The sequence below is a fragment of the Cydia strobilella genome, chromosome 5 (assembly GCF_947568885.1).
Source record: "Cydia strobilella chromosome 5, ilCydStro3.1, whole genome shotgun sequence".
NCBI classification, from domain to species: Eukaryota; Metazoa; Arthropoda; class Insecta; order Lepidoptera; family Tortricidae; genus Cydia; species Cydia strobilella.
The window spans coordinates 14,154,236-14,169,333 of NC_086045.1; the positions used below are offsets into that span (position 1 = coordinate 14,154,236).

The following is a 15,098-nucleotide window of genomic DNA, read 5'->3' on the forward strand; positions in this document are numbered from 1 at the left end:
TACAGTGGCGGTAAATAAATATTTGTAGCACTATACCCTGCCTGATGGCGTACAAAAACTTGAATAATTTCCTTACATACTAACATGCGAAATAAATTTACATATCTATATAAATACCTAATTATTATTAATATTTAAGTCATGCTTAAGTTTAGCTTGAAAATATTGCAAAAACATGCTTATACTAACTTAATAAATCATAACACATCGACATTTGACTTAAAATATTATATTATTAAATTATTAAAAATATTAAGATTTTTCACGCGGAGCAGCCAAAACAAGAAGGAACTCATTTTTTTCCACTGACCGGTGAACCGCGACTTAAAATTGTACTAATGGCGCTTCCGCAGCCGTGCGTAACTCACGCACAACAGCACATTTTCCTTCCTGACCCGAGGTTCATCTTGCCCCCGTTTTCCCTACTAGCAGGCAAATATACATTAAAAAGCTAACATTCTTATCTATTAATAAGTAGTAGTAGTAGTAGTAAATCACTTTATTGTACAAAACAAAAATTGATAACATGAAATTCATATAAATTTAGGTACAAAGGCGAGCTTATCCCTATAAGGGATTTCTTCCAGCTAACCTTAGAGTAAATGAGTGGAAAATTCGAATTAGATAGATAGACAAACTTACAGAACGTACAATAATATTTAAGAAGGAAAACTACAATATTAACGTCTACGAATAACTAAAATACATCAATTGCATTATGCAATAAAATAAATATGTACTAGCATACATAAATATATAGTACTAAATAAATATTAAATAAATATATATATAATATATAAATAATATATATATATATTAGCACTCAACCAAATCACAGTTCGTGGGAAAGCCAAAGCTTTTTCAGATTAACTTTGAGTGATGCTACAGACCGGGACCGTTTGAGCGACAGGGGCAACTCGTTCCACAACTTCACCGCGCGCACTGTGAATGAATTTGCGTACGTTCGAGACTTATTCGAAGGGATAGCAAGCGTAAGATTAGCACTAGAACGTAAGCGGTGATCACTTCCTTCAGCCAGATAGTTAAATCTCTCGGTTAGGTAAGATGGGGAACAGGGGTTGAAGAGTATGTTGAAAAGCAACGACAGAACATGCACATCCCTGCGCTGGCGGATCGGTAACCACCCGAGCTGCTTACGAAAATTAGAAATGTGGTCGTATTTACGGAGGCCATACACATACCTGATACAGACATTTTGTAAGCGCTCAAGTTTATTCAGCAATTCCTCATTAAGATCCAAGAACGCAATGTCACCATAGTCTAGTAGAGGGAGCAAGAGAGAGCGGGCAAGAGTCAGTTTGGTACGAAGAGGGAGGAAATTCTGAAGTCGTCGAAGAGAGTGTAGGGAACCAAAAATTTTTTTACTCACCTCAGCCACGTGGGGTTCCCAGGAAAGCGTCTGGTCCATGATGACACCCAAATTTCGGACAGTAGAGGAAAAGGGGATTTTAGTCCCATCAAAAAAAATGTCAGGTATCACCATGTCTGAGAGCTTAGCTACATAGTAAGGGCCACCAATGACAATTGCCTGCGACTTCTGGGCATTAATCTTCAAACCGAATTTGCACGCCCAATCCCGTATGGACTCTAAATCAGAATTGATTTGAGTAATCATTGAAGCAAGATCATCTATATTAGCCGCTGCATAAATCTGTAGGTCGTCCGCGTAAAGATGGTATGATGACGTAAGTGCTTTCGTGATACCATTAATGAAAATAGAAAAAAGAAGTGGCGAAAGTACTCCTCCTTGCGGGACGCCAGCGGAAAGCTCACACCAGTCGGACAGCTTGTCGTCGACTCTGACACGCTGTCGTCTGCCAGTAAGGTAGCTACGAAACCAGGATAAAGTGGTTTGGGATATGTAAGACTGCTGAGTGTGCCCAGAAGGATGTCAAAGTCCACTGTGTTAAAGGCACTACTGAAGTCGAGAAGAACAAGGACAGTTAGCATTTTGCACTCTATATTAAACCGGATGTCGTCGGTGACTTTAACTAAAGCGGTGACTGTGCTGTGCCCGGGGCGGAATCCAGATTGGAATGAGTTAAATAACAAATTTCTATTAAGATAGGATAGGAGACGGCGATTAACATAATGTTCAATAATTTTTGATACTACAGGAAGAATGGAAATAGGACGATATTGGGAGAAAGAAGCAGGAATGGAGGTTTTCGGTAGAGGGGTGACATGGGCACACTTCCAGGAAGCCGGAAACGTGCCCGTGGATAGGGAAAAATTTATAATGTTGGAAATGATAGGAGAGATGAAATCCGCCGCGAGCATGAGCATATCTACACTGAGGTTATCGTCACCGACGGCTTTCGACTTGATAGTTTTGAGGATTGCTTGTGTCTCTTGTGCAGAAATACAGCCGAGCTCAAAAAATTCTAAATTGGAGTTAGATGTAGTAGTCGCAAGAAGCGATAAGGTGGAACTTTTAACTGACGGATCAAGTGTTACCGGCGAAATACTGAAAAATTGATTAATACCGTTTACATCGAGAAAACTAGAGCAACTTGATTGAGATTTGCCCAAGCCAAGGGATTTTAAAAACTTCCATAACTTCGCAGGGGGACAGTCTTCAATTGAGCTGTGAATGTATCGACGCTTTGACTCCCTACAGACTTTGTTGCAGCGGTTACGCAGTGACAGATACTTCTGGCGATTATCATCAGAGGGATTCAATCGAAATTTTACGCGGGCTCGATCTCGCTTGGCCATCAGTAGTTTAATATCCGGCGTAAGCCAAGGCGCAGGAAAGTGTTTAACGCGCATAGGTTTCAACGGCGCATATTTGTCAAAAGTCGCAAGCAACATATCATTAAAAGCCCTCACCCTCATGTCTATATCTGCAAGACGATCTAACCCTTGCCAATCTGCACTAGATAAGTCAGCATAAAAGGCTTGCAAATCCAAGTCCCGCAGGTTTCGCCGCATTATAATTTTGTGCTTTCGTTTTGGAGGACGGATTTTAAAAGCAGCGTATATTAAATCATGGTTGGAGAAGCCAGCAGCATTAAACTGACCATGAAAGGAAACTAAGTCTGGAGAAGAGGTAATAATGAGGTCTAGTAAAGAGGGAGGGCCGTTATGCGGGAAATGTGTAGCTGTGAGAGGTAAAACGCTTAGGTTTAAGGACGAAGCAAGAGAATAAAGTTTAGAGGAGCGGAGATCATTTTTAAGGAGGCAGGTGTTAAAATCGCCCATGAGAATACTATGGTCAAACTGAGGGGTTATATCAGCTAATGTATCATACAGAGCATCGAAATAATTTATGTTGGAAGAAGGGCTGTAAACAACGCCTAGAAGAATTTTGGAATGATGTAAGGTGACTTCTACAAAAAGATGCTCGGCAGAGTTCGAATAGACTGATGGTGACTGTGCGACTATCCTACAAGCAAGGTTACTTCTAATATAAATGGCGACACCACCACCGCGGACGGCTCCCGATCCACCCCCACTAGTGCCGGTCCGGTCGTTCCGTATCAAACAAAACCCTGGCAATGGATAATACGTAGAAGGTAGAGAAGGTTTCAGCCACGACTGAAATGAGAATAGCGTGAATATTATTGTTGGACTCGAAGGCCGAGAGTAGTTCATGGTAGTGTGCCGGCACACTTTGCGCATTGATGTGAACAACATTAAAGTTTCTGCCTGAAGAGTTAAATGTGTGTTGCAGACGTTCACCCAAATCAGGCACGTCTGACGCATCACTCAAAGAATCATAAAGGCTAGAAGAAGAGAGAGAGAAAAACTCGCTGTCTAAACTATTATTTAAAACGTTTGACATTGTATATACAATGTGGTTGAGTACTTAATAAGTTTATCGTTTGAAATGAATCTAGGTATATAAATAAAATTACACCTGTATCAGCTTTCCTATTAACTTAAAATCTATCAAAAATACAATAAAAATGAATGTTCCTTGTCGGTAGACGTATAATATGGCAAGGCGGCTGGGCGGGCTCACTGTCCGTGTACGCGGGCGCGCTGTACCTGTCGGGCGGCGAGCGGGCGCTCATGCGCGTGCCGCTACACCGCCGCGACCTGCCCGCCTCGCCCGTGCCGCACCTGTCCCGCCTGCCCTGCACGCTCGCAGTCACCAAGGTATGTTATATATTATAGTTTGGATCTTCTCAAATGATTTTTACGCCAAAGACCCTAATCTGTTAAACAAAAGCCATTGTTTATTTTACGCGAGCACGTGGCCATTGTGTCTGAGAGCGTGCCACGCGCTGGGACACAATAGCCACGCGCTCTCACAAAAGAAACAATGGCTTTTGTTTAACAGATTAGGGTCTTTGACGTAAAAATCATTTGAGAATATTCAAACTATAGCAAGGCTGGGCGCGCTGTACTTGTCGGGCGCCGAGCGCTCGCTTAAGCGCGTTCCGCTACACCGCCGCGACATGCCCGCCTCCCCCGTGCCATAAAATTTTTATTTGATGAAATTATTAATCGTCACTGTCGCTGAAAACATCAATTATCAAACAGGAATAAACTTGTTCATAAAATGGCGGCTCAAATGTTGATAATATTATCTGTACTGACAGCTTCCTCGTCCCAACCAACTGATGACATTATTGAGTACGTAAGATAATCGCTCTCTATCACTATGTACCTAATCTTGCTTGCAATCGTTAAGTGACGGTCAGATTGTTTACATTTTTATTTCTTTTTTTTTGCCATACATTATAAGTCTTTAATGATATATCTATACAAAATTGTAGGCCTAGGCCGGCAAAGTGCTCTTTTTCATTTCCATTTCACCGATATTTGTGACACAGCATCATGCCATTCAGCCACTTAAAAAAACTATAGGCAGTTTGCTTTATGATTCGTAATGACGTTCTGCCACTACGCCTATAAAAAAAACAATAAACTATGTTTGCTATATTTTGCAGTTTTATTTATATAAAATCGACATGAACATAATAAATATGACATTATTCACAAATTCAATATTTTTAAATTACTATAACCACACAAAATTTAATGATCTCGGTTGGTCTATGAATAAAAATTAAATTAAATAAACATTTAAAATAATAATATGTCATCTAAATGTTAGCAGTAAAAATACTAAAAATGTCTACTCAAACTATTTTTTTAAATTGTTATAGAGGCAAAGTTAAAAATGTTTAATTGTTTAATTTTGTTTTATTGGATTTACTGTGCGTTGTTTATTTTGTTATTTAATGTGAGTGCCGACGAAAATACCGACGAAAAAATTAAATGAAAATTAATTGTAATCGTAGGAGTTGGAATTGGCAGCGTAAGCAGAATTGACTTTAAATAATTTGCTGCCGCCAAGTCAAAGGCGAAGTATATGAAAAACTAAGAAAAATGCCTACAGTTTATCAGAAACAGTTTTTGTGGTGCTATATTTTAAAGAACTGAAAGTAACTATAAAATCGTCAACACTGTGGGAATAGGGTAGTTGATACATGTTGAATTTTATCAGTAAATCTAGTTAAATAGATAGAAATTGGAAACTTAAAAAATATATGGGAATTATAAAAAATACAAGACCTCAAAGCTTCGAAAAAAAAACTTTTCCTTACATTTAATTAAAAAAAATATTTTTCACATCACCTATTCGAAAAGGGAACTTTTCTTCCCTGCTAGGAGGGATCAAAGTGGCACTTTTCTGTTTAAGGACATTTTGTTGCCAGTATGAAATATTGACACAAAGACATATGAAATTAGTATGCATATAATCGATTACAATTTCTTTATAATCGATTACGTGCATACAATTTTTCTAACTTAAATAATATTTTGTTGTAATTGTAAACAATAAATGTAATTAGCGTATTTCAAATTAATTAATAGCATATTTAAATTAAGTAAATTAATTAATTAGCGTTATATTTACAAAGAAACGTAAAAAAACATTAGTTTAATAATTTAATTTTTATTTTGACATTTTAGGTCTCCATAAACGCAGCCATACTTGTCTATGCAATTTAAAAAGTTTATATTTAAAAAGTTATGTACAAATATTTCACAAAGCATAATTATGCGGTTCTGTATTGTGTATAAATTTGTAAATACTTAAATCAATAACTTTATAATAATAAATATAAGTGATATCAGTCTTCATAGTGTTCTTCCGAAGATTTGGTTCAAAGGGCCTTACACCGGCTAACAAGAGCTTACATTGTTACCAGAAAAATCTACAAAAATAATGTACTTGATTTTCATTGTATCATTTTAGGTGTTTACTGCTGTCTTTGAAAAGATATTAGGTACATAATTATGAGCTGTAAGTACTTTTAATTTGTCAGTACAGTCACGTCTGAGAATATCGATACGGACAGTGCCAGAAGTATGTACCTATACTAAGGTCGTGTATACATATTTTTGGCAATTTGTCCGTATCGATCTTAGCTTAAAATAATAACGTTTTGAAACCTAATATATGTATGTAATTTCCTCATAGGTGATGTGAAAAGCAGTATGTGTCACATGGTAGCAAAATTATTTTCACCTTGGGCGTTAACACTTGAATCCCTCACTACGCTCAGGATTCTATTATAGAATCCTTCGCTTCGTTTAGGATTCAATTGTACGTCCTCGCCGTAAATATGTCATTTTGCTCCCTTGTGACACAATCTACTAGTATAGCAACAATATACATAAACGCAACATTTCATCGTAGCGATCTGACGAGTCCACTTTTTAGGGTTCCGTACCTCAATAGGAAACATTCCGTTCCGTACATTACACAATTTAAACATTGTATCGTTTATGTAAAACGATGTCCTTGTGTAATGTCTAACAAACCCGTAGGGGTCGGATCACAAACTAAGTAATTAAGTCCGACTCAGGCTTGACTGCACATTTCTAATAAATTTTCCTGTAATCTATAGGTAAAGATTTATTTTGTGTATTTTCTTCAAAATTTTAGACCCAGTAGTTTCGGAGATAAAGATTTCAAATACACAATGAAATATTTTATTTTTTTATTTCATTGTGTATTTGAGAAAAGCACTATACATACCTCGGCGTGAAAAGGGGTTGTCTATTCTATTCGGCCGGCAACCTCTTACTTCACGTCCTCTGTATTGGTAGTAATGTACTATTTATCCCTTAGCCGGCGCGCTCGCACCCGTGCTACGGCGGGCGCTTGTGCGGCGGCGCGGTGGGCGCGTGCGGCGCGGACGGCTTGTGCGGCTGCGGCCTGGCGTGCCGCGACTGCGCGCCCGGACACTTCGCCTGCAAGGCCGAGCCCGACCCGCAGGCGCCCGTCTGCGTGCCCAACGAGTGGAGGTTTACTATACATACATACGACTCAAATAACGCGCAATACACTCCGTCTACGCTTCGCCAGCTTCTATGAGTATTCAGTTTCTGTACAGCCACACGCTAGGGCCGAGTACCTGGACAATAATGGAAAAATGGATGAAATGGTACTCTTGCGCTGCATGTGCCTGCACAGACCGCATAAGATAAGGTGGGCAGCGATAGCAAGGGATCCTAATGGCCTAAGTCCCTACTTCCCTAGCCCTAACTTATCCTAAGACAAGGATGTCTGTTACCGTGAGACCTAAGGTAACAGACGGATTCCTATTGGGAAGGAATCGGGTGAGTGGATGGATACTTGCTGCCGATCACTCAGACTCAAGTGACCGATTAAGGCTGAAGGTGTCTTACGCCACAGCAAGGGTACCTGTGAAATGTGGGGAAGGAATCCTCCACTCTCAGAGACTCGCCCTGAGCTAGCAGAGGTGTTGGGTGTGGAGGTAGTGAAACACCAACGGACAATTGGTATCTGATTTATTTACAATGTTCCTATCTATATATACAATCTTCGTCTACAGCACACATACGTAAATTATTTTAGTGTACTGTCCGTGTAAATTGCAAGTAGTGCTGGCTTATGCCCTAGTTGCATAGACGCGAGTCAGTACGATGCGGTTGCTAAATCTGTTGTTTAAACAGTTTCTATGAATTTTAATATCGTCGAGCGAGAAACTTGATCACAGGTCACTAGAGAAAACGGTCCTAAAGAATGTATCGACCCAGATGTCTGTATCTCACTTACACAAGTTACCATATTGACTTGCTTTTTGTAACTTTGGCATCACCAAGAATTATTGGTTTTAATAGAGATATAATTTTTAAATGCTCCTAATAACATAAAAATTAAATAATATTTTCAATAATGTGGAGAATGGGGCCGACGTTTGTACGGAGAAGCGGTCACGTGCCGTCGTCCACTTTCGTCGTAAAAATGTAGTATTGTTCGTGTAGATGTGACGGGCAGGCGGACTGCCCCGGCGGCTCGGACGAGGCGGGCTGCGGCTGCGCGGCGGGGCTGCGCTGCGCGGACGGCTCGTGCGCAGAGTCGCTCGGCGACTGCGCCACCGGCGCCTACTGCGCCCCGCCCGACCCGCCGCTGCCGGACGCCTTCAGGTACGACTACAATTTATTTATTTATTAAATAGACCAACTATTTTTACATGTAAATCCTAATACAATAGTGCCTTAAATGAACCTTATTACTATTTACTTAACTAAATTATGTCAATTTGAATTTCAATATATTTACACCATTATTCCAATATATTTAACAATAGTAAAAAAAATCTATTTACCTACATATATTTCAATATTACCTTTCTTATAGACACATACACAATACATATAAACATGTTTTTGATAATTCCCACATAGGGCAATAAAAATGGTCTGTCTTGTCGGCCACGAGATTCAGTATGTGCAAGGCACGGCTGAGAGGTGCCTGGAGGGGTTTGTGTCTATGTGACGGGCAGGCGGACAAAAAGTACGACTTTTGTTTGTTTGTGTGCGCGTTTTTACATATGAATGTAGGTGCCTTGGAGGGGCGCGCAGGTGACGCATTTTTACAAGCTTTATTTAGTTTCACCTGTCCCGTTGTCTGTAATCAAAATATGAAAGCTAAATAAATAAATAAATTGGACCCACTTCCCAACCAACGCTTTTCTAAAAAAGTAAATCCATGTGATAAGAAGTAATCGTCGATTGCAGATGCGACTCGCGGCTGTGCCTGGGCGCGCGCCTGCTCTGCGACGGGCGCGCGCACTGCGCGGACGGCGCCGACGAGACGCCCGCGCACTGCGACCCGCGCCCAACGGTACCGGTACCCATCTCATAATACTTACTCTCACCTATCTTGTTGTACCTACACTACACTACGCCATTCCGTTCCCAACAATCGCTACTAGTTAACAGGCGTTTTTCTACTGTACTCTCATTTTTTGTAGATTAAATAAATTACTGCCAGCGAGATCGAAATCAACTTCATAGGAAGCGCGGCGCGCGGGGCCCCAGCGCAGTGTTTGTAGGATCCTAACAGCAGTGTTTTTAGGAATATTCATACAATATTTATGCAACTTTTGTTTTTTTTTTATTTTGACTTCTAGGCAAAGATCTACAAACTAGTGTTTTTTTTTATTCCGTAGACTAAAATGACAACCACAAATGTCAAACGTAGAAAAAATGTGACCAGCTTAAAACAAACAGTGCTGAACTTTGATTTCGGTTTGTGAATAACCGATAAATATTACATTAATTTTAAATTCAAAATAAACAATAAATGAAATCTACTCGCTACATGATAGGAAATAAATAATAAATAAAATCTACTCACAAGCAAAATAGGCGCCATTCGTCGAGTTGCGGAAAATCGCCCGAACTACAATACAATACAATCTACTCAAACATTTAAAAAAATACATTGACGTATCGCCGACCTGATGCAATACCATTTTGGTATTTTTGGTTTACGTATTCGACATTCGTTACTTTACTCGTATAGTGATCGGATGTATTTAGTGCGTTTTCTATCGTCTTCATCATCAAATATCCACTATACCTCCCAATAGTTTCTTTTCGGTAAGTACCGGATGTAGCACATCACTATTTATAAGACGTAAAAAACTAGCAACACATGAAATAAAACGAGGTTGCCGGCTCGCTACGCTCGGCCGTCTATATCTACTTGGCCTGCAACCCTTCGTTTCCCGGCCTCTATAGTAATGTACTATTACATAGTTTACACTCATACATACATGTTAACATAATTCTAAGCCATTTAGTTTTCGACTAACAGTGAGTAAGGGATAATGTATCAAGGGTCTGCCTGAAAACCAGCGTTGTAGTAAATACACTGCAACATTATGCTGAGGCAAGCTCCTATTTAACACGCATGAATATTTCTCTCTGATGTGCAACTCAATTTCTTAGTTTTGTAAGTCTAAATTTAAGGTTTATCTGTAAAAAATGTACTACGCTATCTGTTAACTCTGCCATTTCATGTGATGTTGAATAAAAATGTTCTATTCTATTCTATTACTTAACCGAGCTATTCGGTTAGACAAATATGAAACAATGTGATACGTTGCAGCCGGGAGCGCGGTCGTCGAACGCGTTCTTGGTGTGCGGGGGCATCGCGGGCGCCGCGGGCGGGCTGGCGGCGGCGTGGGCCGCACTGCGGCGCTGGCGACGTCGCCGGCGCGCCGTGCCGCCGCCGCGCGTGCTCGTGCCGCTCAAGCACGCCGACGTGCGCGCCAGACCCATCGGAGCCAGCGCCACCATGTAAGTGTCTGTCCTTGCATTCCTTGAGCGACCGCACTCAACGTGAACTTTAACTTCGTTCGTTAAAGTGGGTTTTAAGCTCGCTTTGACAGATATAGTGTTTGACTTTTGAACGAAACTCAAATCACGCTTTCGCTTTCGACCTTTTTTTCAATTGCCCGGGCCTAAGTCCGGCTCGATCGGTACGCAGTAAAAAATTATACTATAATTGATTACTCACTATCCGTTTCGGATCACCCAATCGACAGCTCATCGGACAGCCTCTGCCGCTACCCGCGACCGACGGCCAACCCGCCGCCGTCGCCGGCCACGGCGTCTGGCGCCAGCGCGCCGGCGCGGCGCCGCGCTTACCGCCACTACCGCGCCATGAACCGCCCGCCGCCGCCCACGCCCGCCTCCACGGACGCCGCCGAGTCCGAGCCCGAGCACGCGCGAGCGCCGCCACCCTCACCCGAGCCCGAGCCCGAGCCCGACCCAACCCAGTGCCAGTACTGATCACAAGAGCCTGCTGTCAAAGCGAGCGAGACCCAGTGATGAAAAAAAGAGGGGATCACCAATCTAGTGCCCGTAACGTGATCGTCTAGCGACCCCCGTATTCGACTTAGCTCTCTGCTAAATTATTTGTCCTAGCAAAATTCATACGTATGTCAAAATGACAGGGACGAATATGATAGATAGATAAAGCCTGACCAGGAATAATGATCACGCGCCATGTTGCGGAATTTCACTGGAACTAATATTTTCATACTATACTGAACTGTCACCATGTACATGAAAATAACAGCGCCCTCTTGACAATGATCATATATTACTGGTCAGGCTTTAGATAGTTAGATAGACTGAAGTAGCATGACTAGATTTGTTCCGTTCCCGGGAACGTTCCCCATTTTGTCCCGAGTGGGAAATTTCCCCATACAAAATGGGAATATATTCTTACAAAATGGGAATATATTCTTACGAAACCAGCTCGTAAGCCATGTATTAGTGGATTTTTTTCCTTCATATTTCGTTTTCATTTGTACCAATTTAGTTTCTGCACTGAAAATTGAAAAAAATATCGTTATTTTGTAAATATCAATTTACATATCATTAAAAGAATATCAATAACATTGATGGCATGTGTTTAAACGTCAGCAAAGTTCCTAATATGTGCCATTTTCAACCAAAAGGGTACTTATTGTCGCTTGTCAGTAAGGCGCTATTTCCATATTGCTTCAATTAGAAATCAACCTTATCGACAAGCGACAATGTGGTAACCTTTTGGTTGAAGACGTCACATATATCATGTTATGTCTATGTGCCAATACTGGATATTTTCAAACGAGTGAAATGTAACGCACACTCCTTGTAAAAAGTAGTATGTTTACTAGTTTTAGTATGTATAGGTAGTTTATAGGAAATTAAAATTAGAAAGGAATGGGGGAATATTTGGGGCTTTTGCTCTATAGCTCCAAATAAAATGTATATTACTAATATTGTTTGGTCAGTATAATATTTCACTTGCTAAATGTCGTCCAATGGGGCTGTTACCACTGATCTCCCAATACTTTTACTTTGTGTTAGCAGCCGGGCTAGCACAGGAGTGGCGCGACAGTAAGTATCTCGCCCGCGAGATAGACTACCCGTCCCTCTTTAATTAATACAGTTAAAAAAGGCGGGTAGTCTATCTCGCGAGCGAGATACTGTCGCGCCCCTCCTGTGCTAAGCCTACAGAATAGCCGCCCGAATGTTAACCCTCATATAGCGTCACGAATAATGGATAAGAAAAAAAAAGAACTCAAATAGTTCAATGCACTAAGGGGTTAATGTTAATTACCTACATGTATGCACTAAGTGTACACATGTAGGTAATTTGCATGGCATTGCAAAAGATCCAGACATACCTACTTACGCAAAACCTTGTACTTGTTACGTCGGCTTTGTCTTATAATTATAATTACGAAATACTTTAACGGGAGTAATGTCGGTATAAACCCAAATATTCGCCGTTTACAAATATGGTGAACTTCTATTTGGTGCTAATTCACTGTGTGTGCCTCGATAGTTTTATTTTAAGGCAACTTTCTTTCGCATTGTAAGATAAAATAAGATTAACAAATTAGAAATATGTGTACATATATACAATTTTGATTGTAATATAAACACCGATAATTGTGATAAGTAATAAGCAAGCAATAGGGGATATTACTGCAATGTTCTGCCACCAGAGTGCAGCACTAGCCTTTTTAGTAAACCATAGAGTAACTTATACATACTGTACCTTTAACGGGTTTTTGACATGTTTATAATAAAATAATTATGACATTGATGCATCAAGACATTCAAGACGGTTTGTTTACAGAGGACCTCCCGGGAAACGCGAACCCGAAATTTCACTATCTGCCTCTTTATCGCTCGAATATACAAGTGACAGAGATGTTAGATAACGAAATTTCGATGTTCTTGACAAGAACTTCTTGTTTCGCGATAGACCCTCAGATCGTGGTAGTGGCGTCCCCTACGCAGAGTTTCGCGTAATATTCCCGATTACAAAATTATGATTTATGATTCTGCAATAAGGGCGATATAGACAAAACTGTTAACGAGAATTAATAAAAGTTTTCAAGGTGCGTATAGTCGATTTGTAGCTGGCCCCGAACGGCTTATCCTTTGTCTATTATATACCTGCATAAAAAATGGTTCGGTCACTTTAACCGGTTATTGAATTACAACTCCCATGGAAATTGCAATAAGATTCAAAATTAACGAATGGAAAAATAATTTGCGATTTCTTGTGTGGTCCCTCTATGTCTAAAATGTGTCATCGAGATGCGTAAAAAAGGCGCGTTATCAGAGAGCGCACCTACACTGCTTTTTTGAGCGTTGGACTAGCCCGCGCTCAGGTACCAATTAGAATTACACGACCCTTTTTTTGTAGGTAGTGGCACGTGCGATTTTACTTAACAATAGGCAAAGGATTAGCCGTTCGGGGCCAGCTATAAATCAAACGACTATACAGGTTGTCCATGTTATTAGCGCAACTTTTGCAAGGCCCTGTTTAATTAAACGCGCAATATACCCATAACTGACTGATACGTGCGAGCAGCAAGTTTTAAGCCAAATAATTGAGAAATACGGTAACAATTGTATAATGGATCCGCCATTTTCTTTATTATATCGTAAAAGTAGACAGGTAGGTGTAGGTTCCACGTAAATCCATGATTATAAATAGTGTTCAAAATATATTTTTTATAAAGAAGACTTCAAAATACATAATAGTACAATCGGATTAGGTCTCACCTCGAAATCCTTTCAAACTTATGAATTTTGGTATGTATGTTAATTAAAGGTTTTTTCATGTCCACACTATATCACATTTGGGGACCTCGAGGAATCGCAGCCATCTTGGAAAATGTGTACCAATATCTTTGAGAAATTTGCGTTTTGCTCTAAATATACGTTCTCTATGAAAATATGGTGTAAAGCAACCTTAAAGCTTATTAAATTCTACACGAAAAAGTCCTAGATATCTTTGCGGAAAAAATTGTTATAGAAAATAATAGCTGAATCCAGATTTAGCGCTTATACCCTTTCAGGGGATATTTACTTAATATGAAACTTGGAGGAATACGAATTCCACTTTTGTCTATACATTTGTACACGTTCTACCCCAATATCAACATTTTACTCGACTACGACTAAAACAGAAAGTAGGGTTATGGGTTTAAATACTAAGAATCAGTACACCCTGTAGCTCAGGATACTGGACGGATTTTTAAATTTTTAAAAATGACATCGTTTTTGGGACATGGTGTCGTATAACTTTTTAGTGTGGAATTTAATAAACTTTCGTTTCGCCATACACAGTATTCACATTAAACAGATATTCCGAGAAAAACAGAAAAACCAAAAAAGACTTCGTCTCTTGAAAAGTACTTTTCAAGATGGCGTTTGATCCCCGCGGTCCCCGAAGCTCCAATTTTATGACACGCAAACAGGGTTCCCTGAAATTGTAGGTGTCAAACTTCATTACTATTGTTTAAACCCCATTTAAGACCCAAAATCTGTTTTTGCAGTTACATTTTTAAGTCCTAATCATTTTTCTCCATTTATTTTAGTAAATTTGTATTGCATAGCACTCGTGTACCAATTATGGATCTACTGCTGTCTATTTTATTGAAATCCACTCAATAGTTTAGGCGCTAGAAGTAAAAATATGATTTAATATTCGGCGTCCTCTCAAGGCGGCTGTATTGATTTTTCTTTAATAAAACAAGTGTAAACAGGCCAAGTGGAATCTACCGATATGTCATTTAAAAAAAATCCGTCCAGTATCCTGAGCAACAGGGTGTAATGATTTTCAGTATTTAAACCCATAACCCTACTTTCTGTTTAAGTCGCAGTCGAGTAAAATGTTGATATTGGGGTAGAACATGTATAAATGTATAGACAAAAGTGGAATTCGTATTCCTCCAAGTTTCATATCAAATAAATATCTTTATTAAGAGAATATCCCC

General features: G+C 39.9%; 1 protein-coding gene across 1 annotated transcript in view; it reads left to right on the plus strand.

Moving 5' to 3' along the window:
- Positions 1–11,711, plus strand: part of LOC134741645 (low-density lipoprotein receptor-related protein 6) — a 33,746-nt gene extending 22,035 nt beyond the window's left edge. Inside the window, exons 19-24 of the mRNA XM_063674498.1 lie at positions 3,954–4,125; positions 7,118–7,293; positions 8,278–8,439; positions 9,034–9,139; positions 10,412–10,602; positions 10,851–11,711. Of these exons, the coding sequence (XP_063530568.1) occupies positions 3,954–4,125; positions 7,118–7,293; positions 8,278–8,439; positions 9,034–9,139; positions 10,412–10,602; positions 10,851–11,097 (1,054 nt within the window). The 3' untranslated portion in view covers positions 11,098–11,711. The remainder of the gene's footprint in view (positions 1–3,953; positions 4,126–7,117; positions 7,294–8,277; positions 8,440–9,033; positions 9,140–10,411; positions 10,603–10,850) is intronic.
- Positions 11,712–15,098: the final 3,387 nt, after the last annotated feature.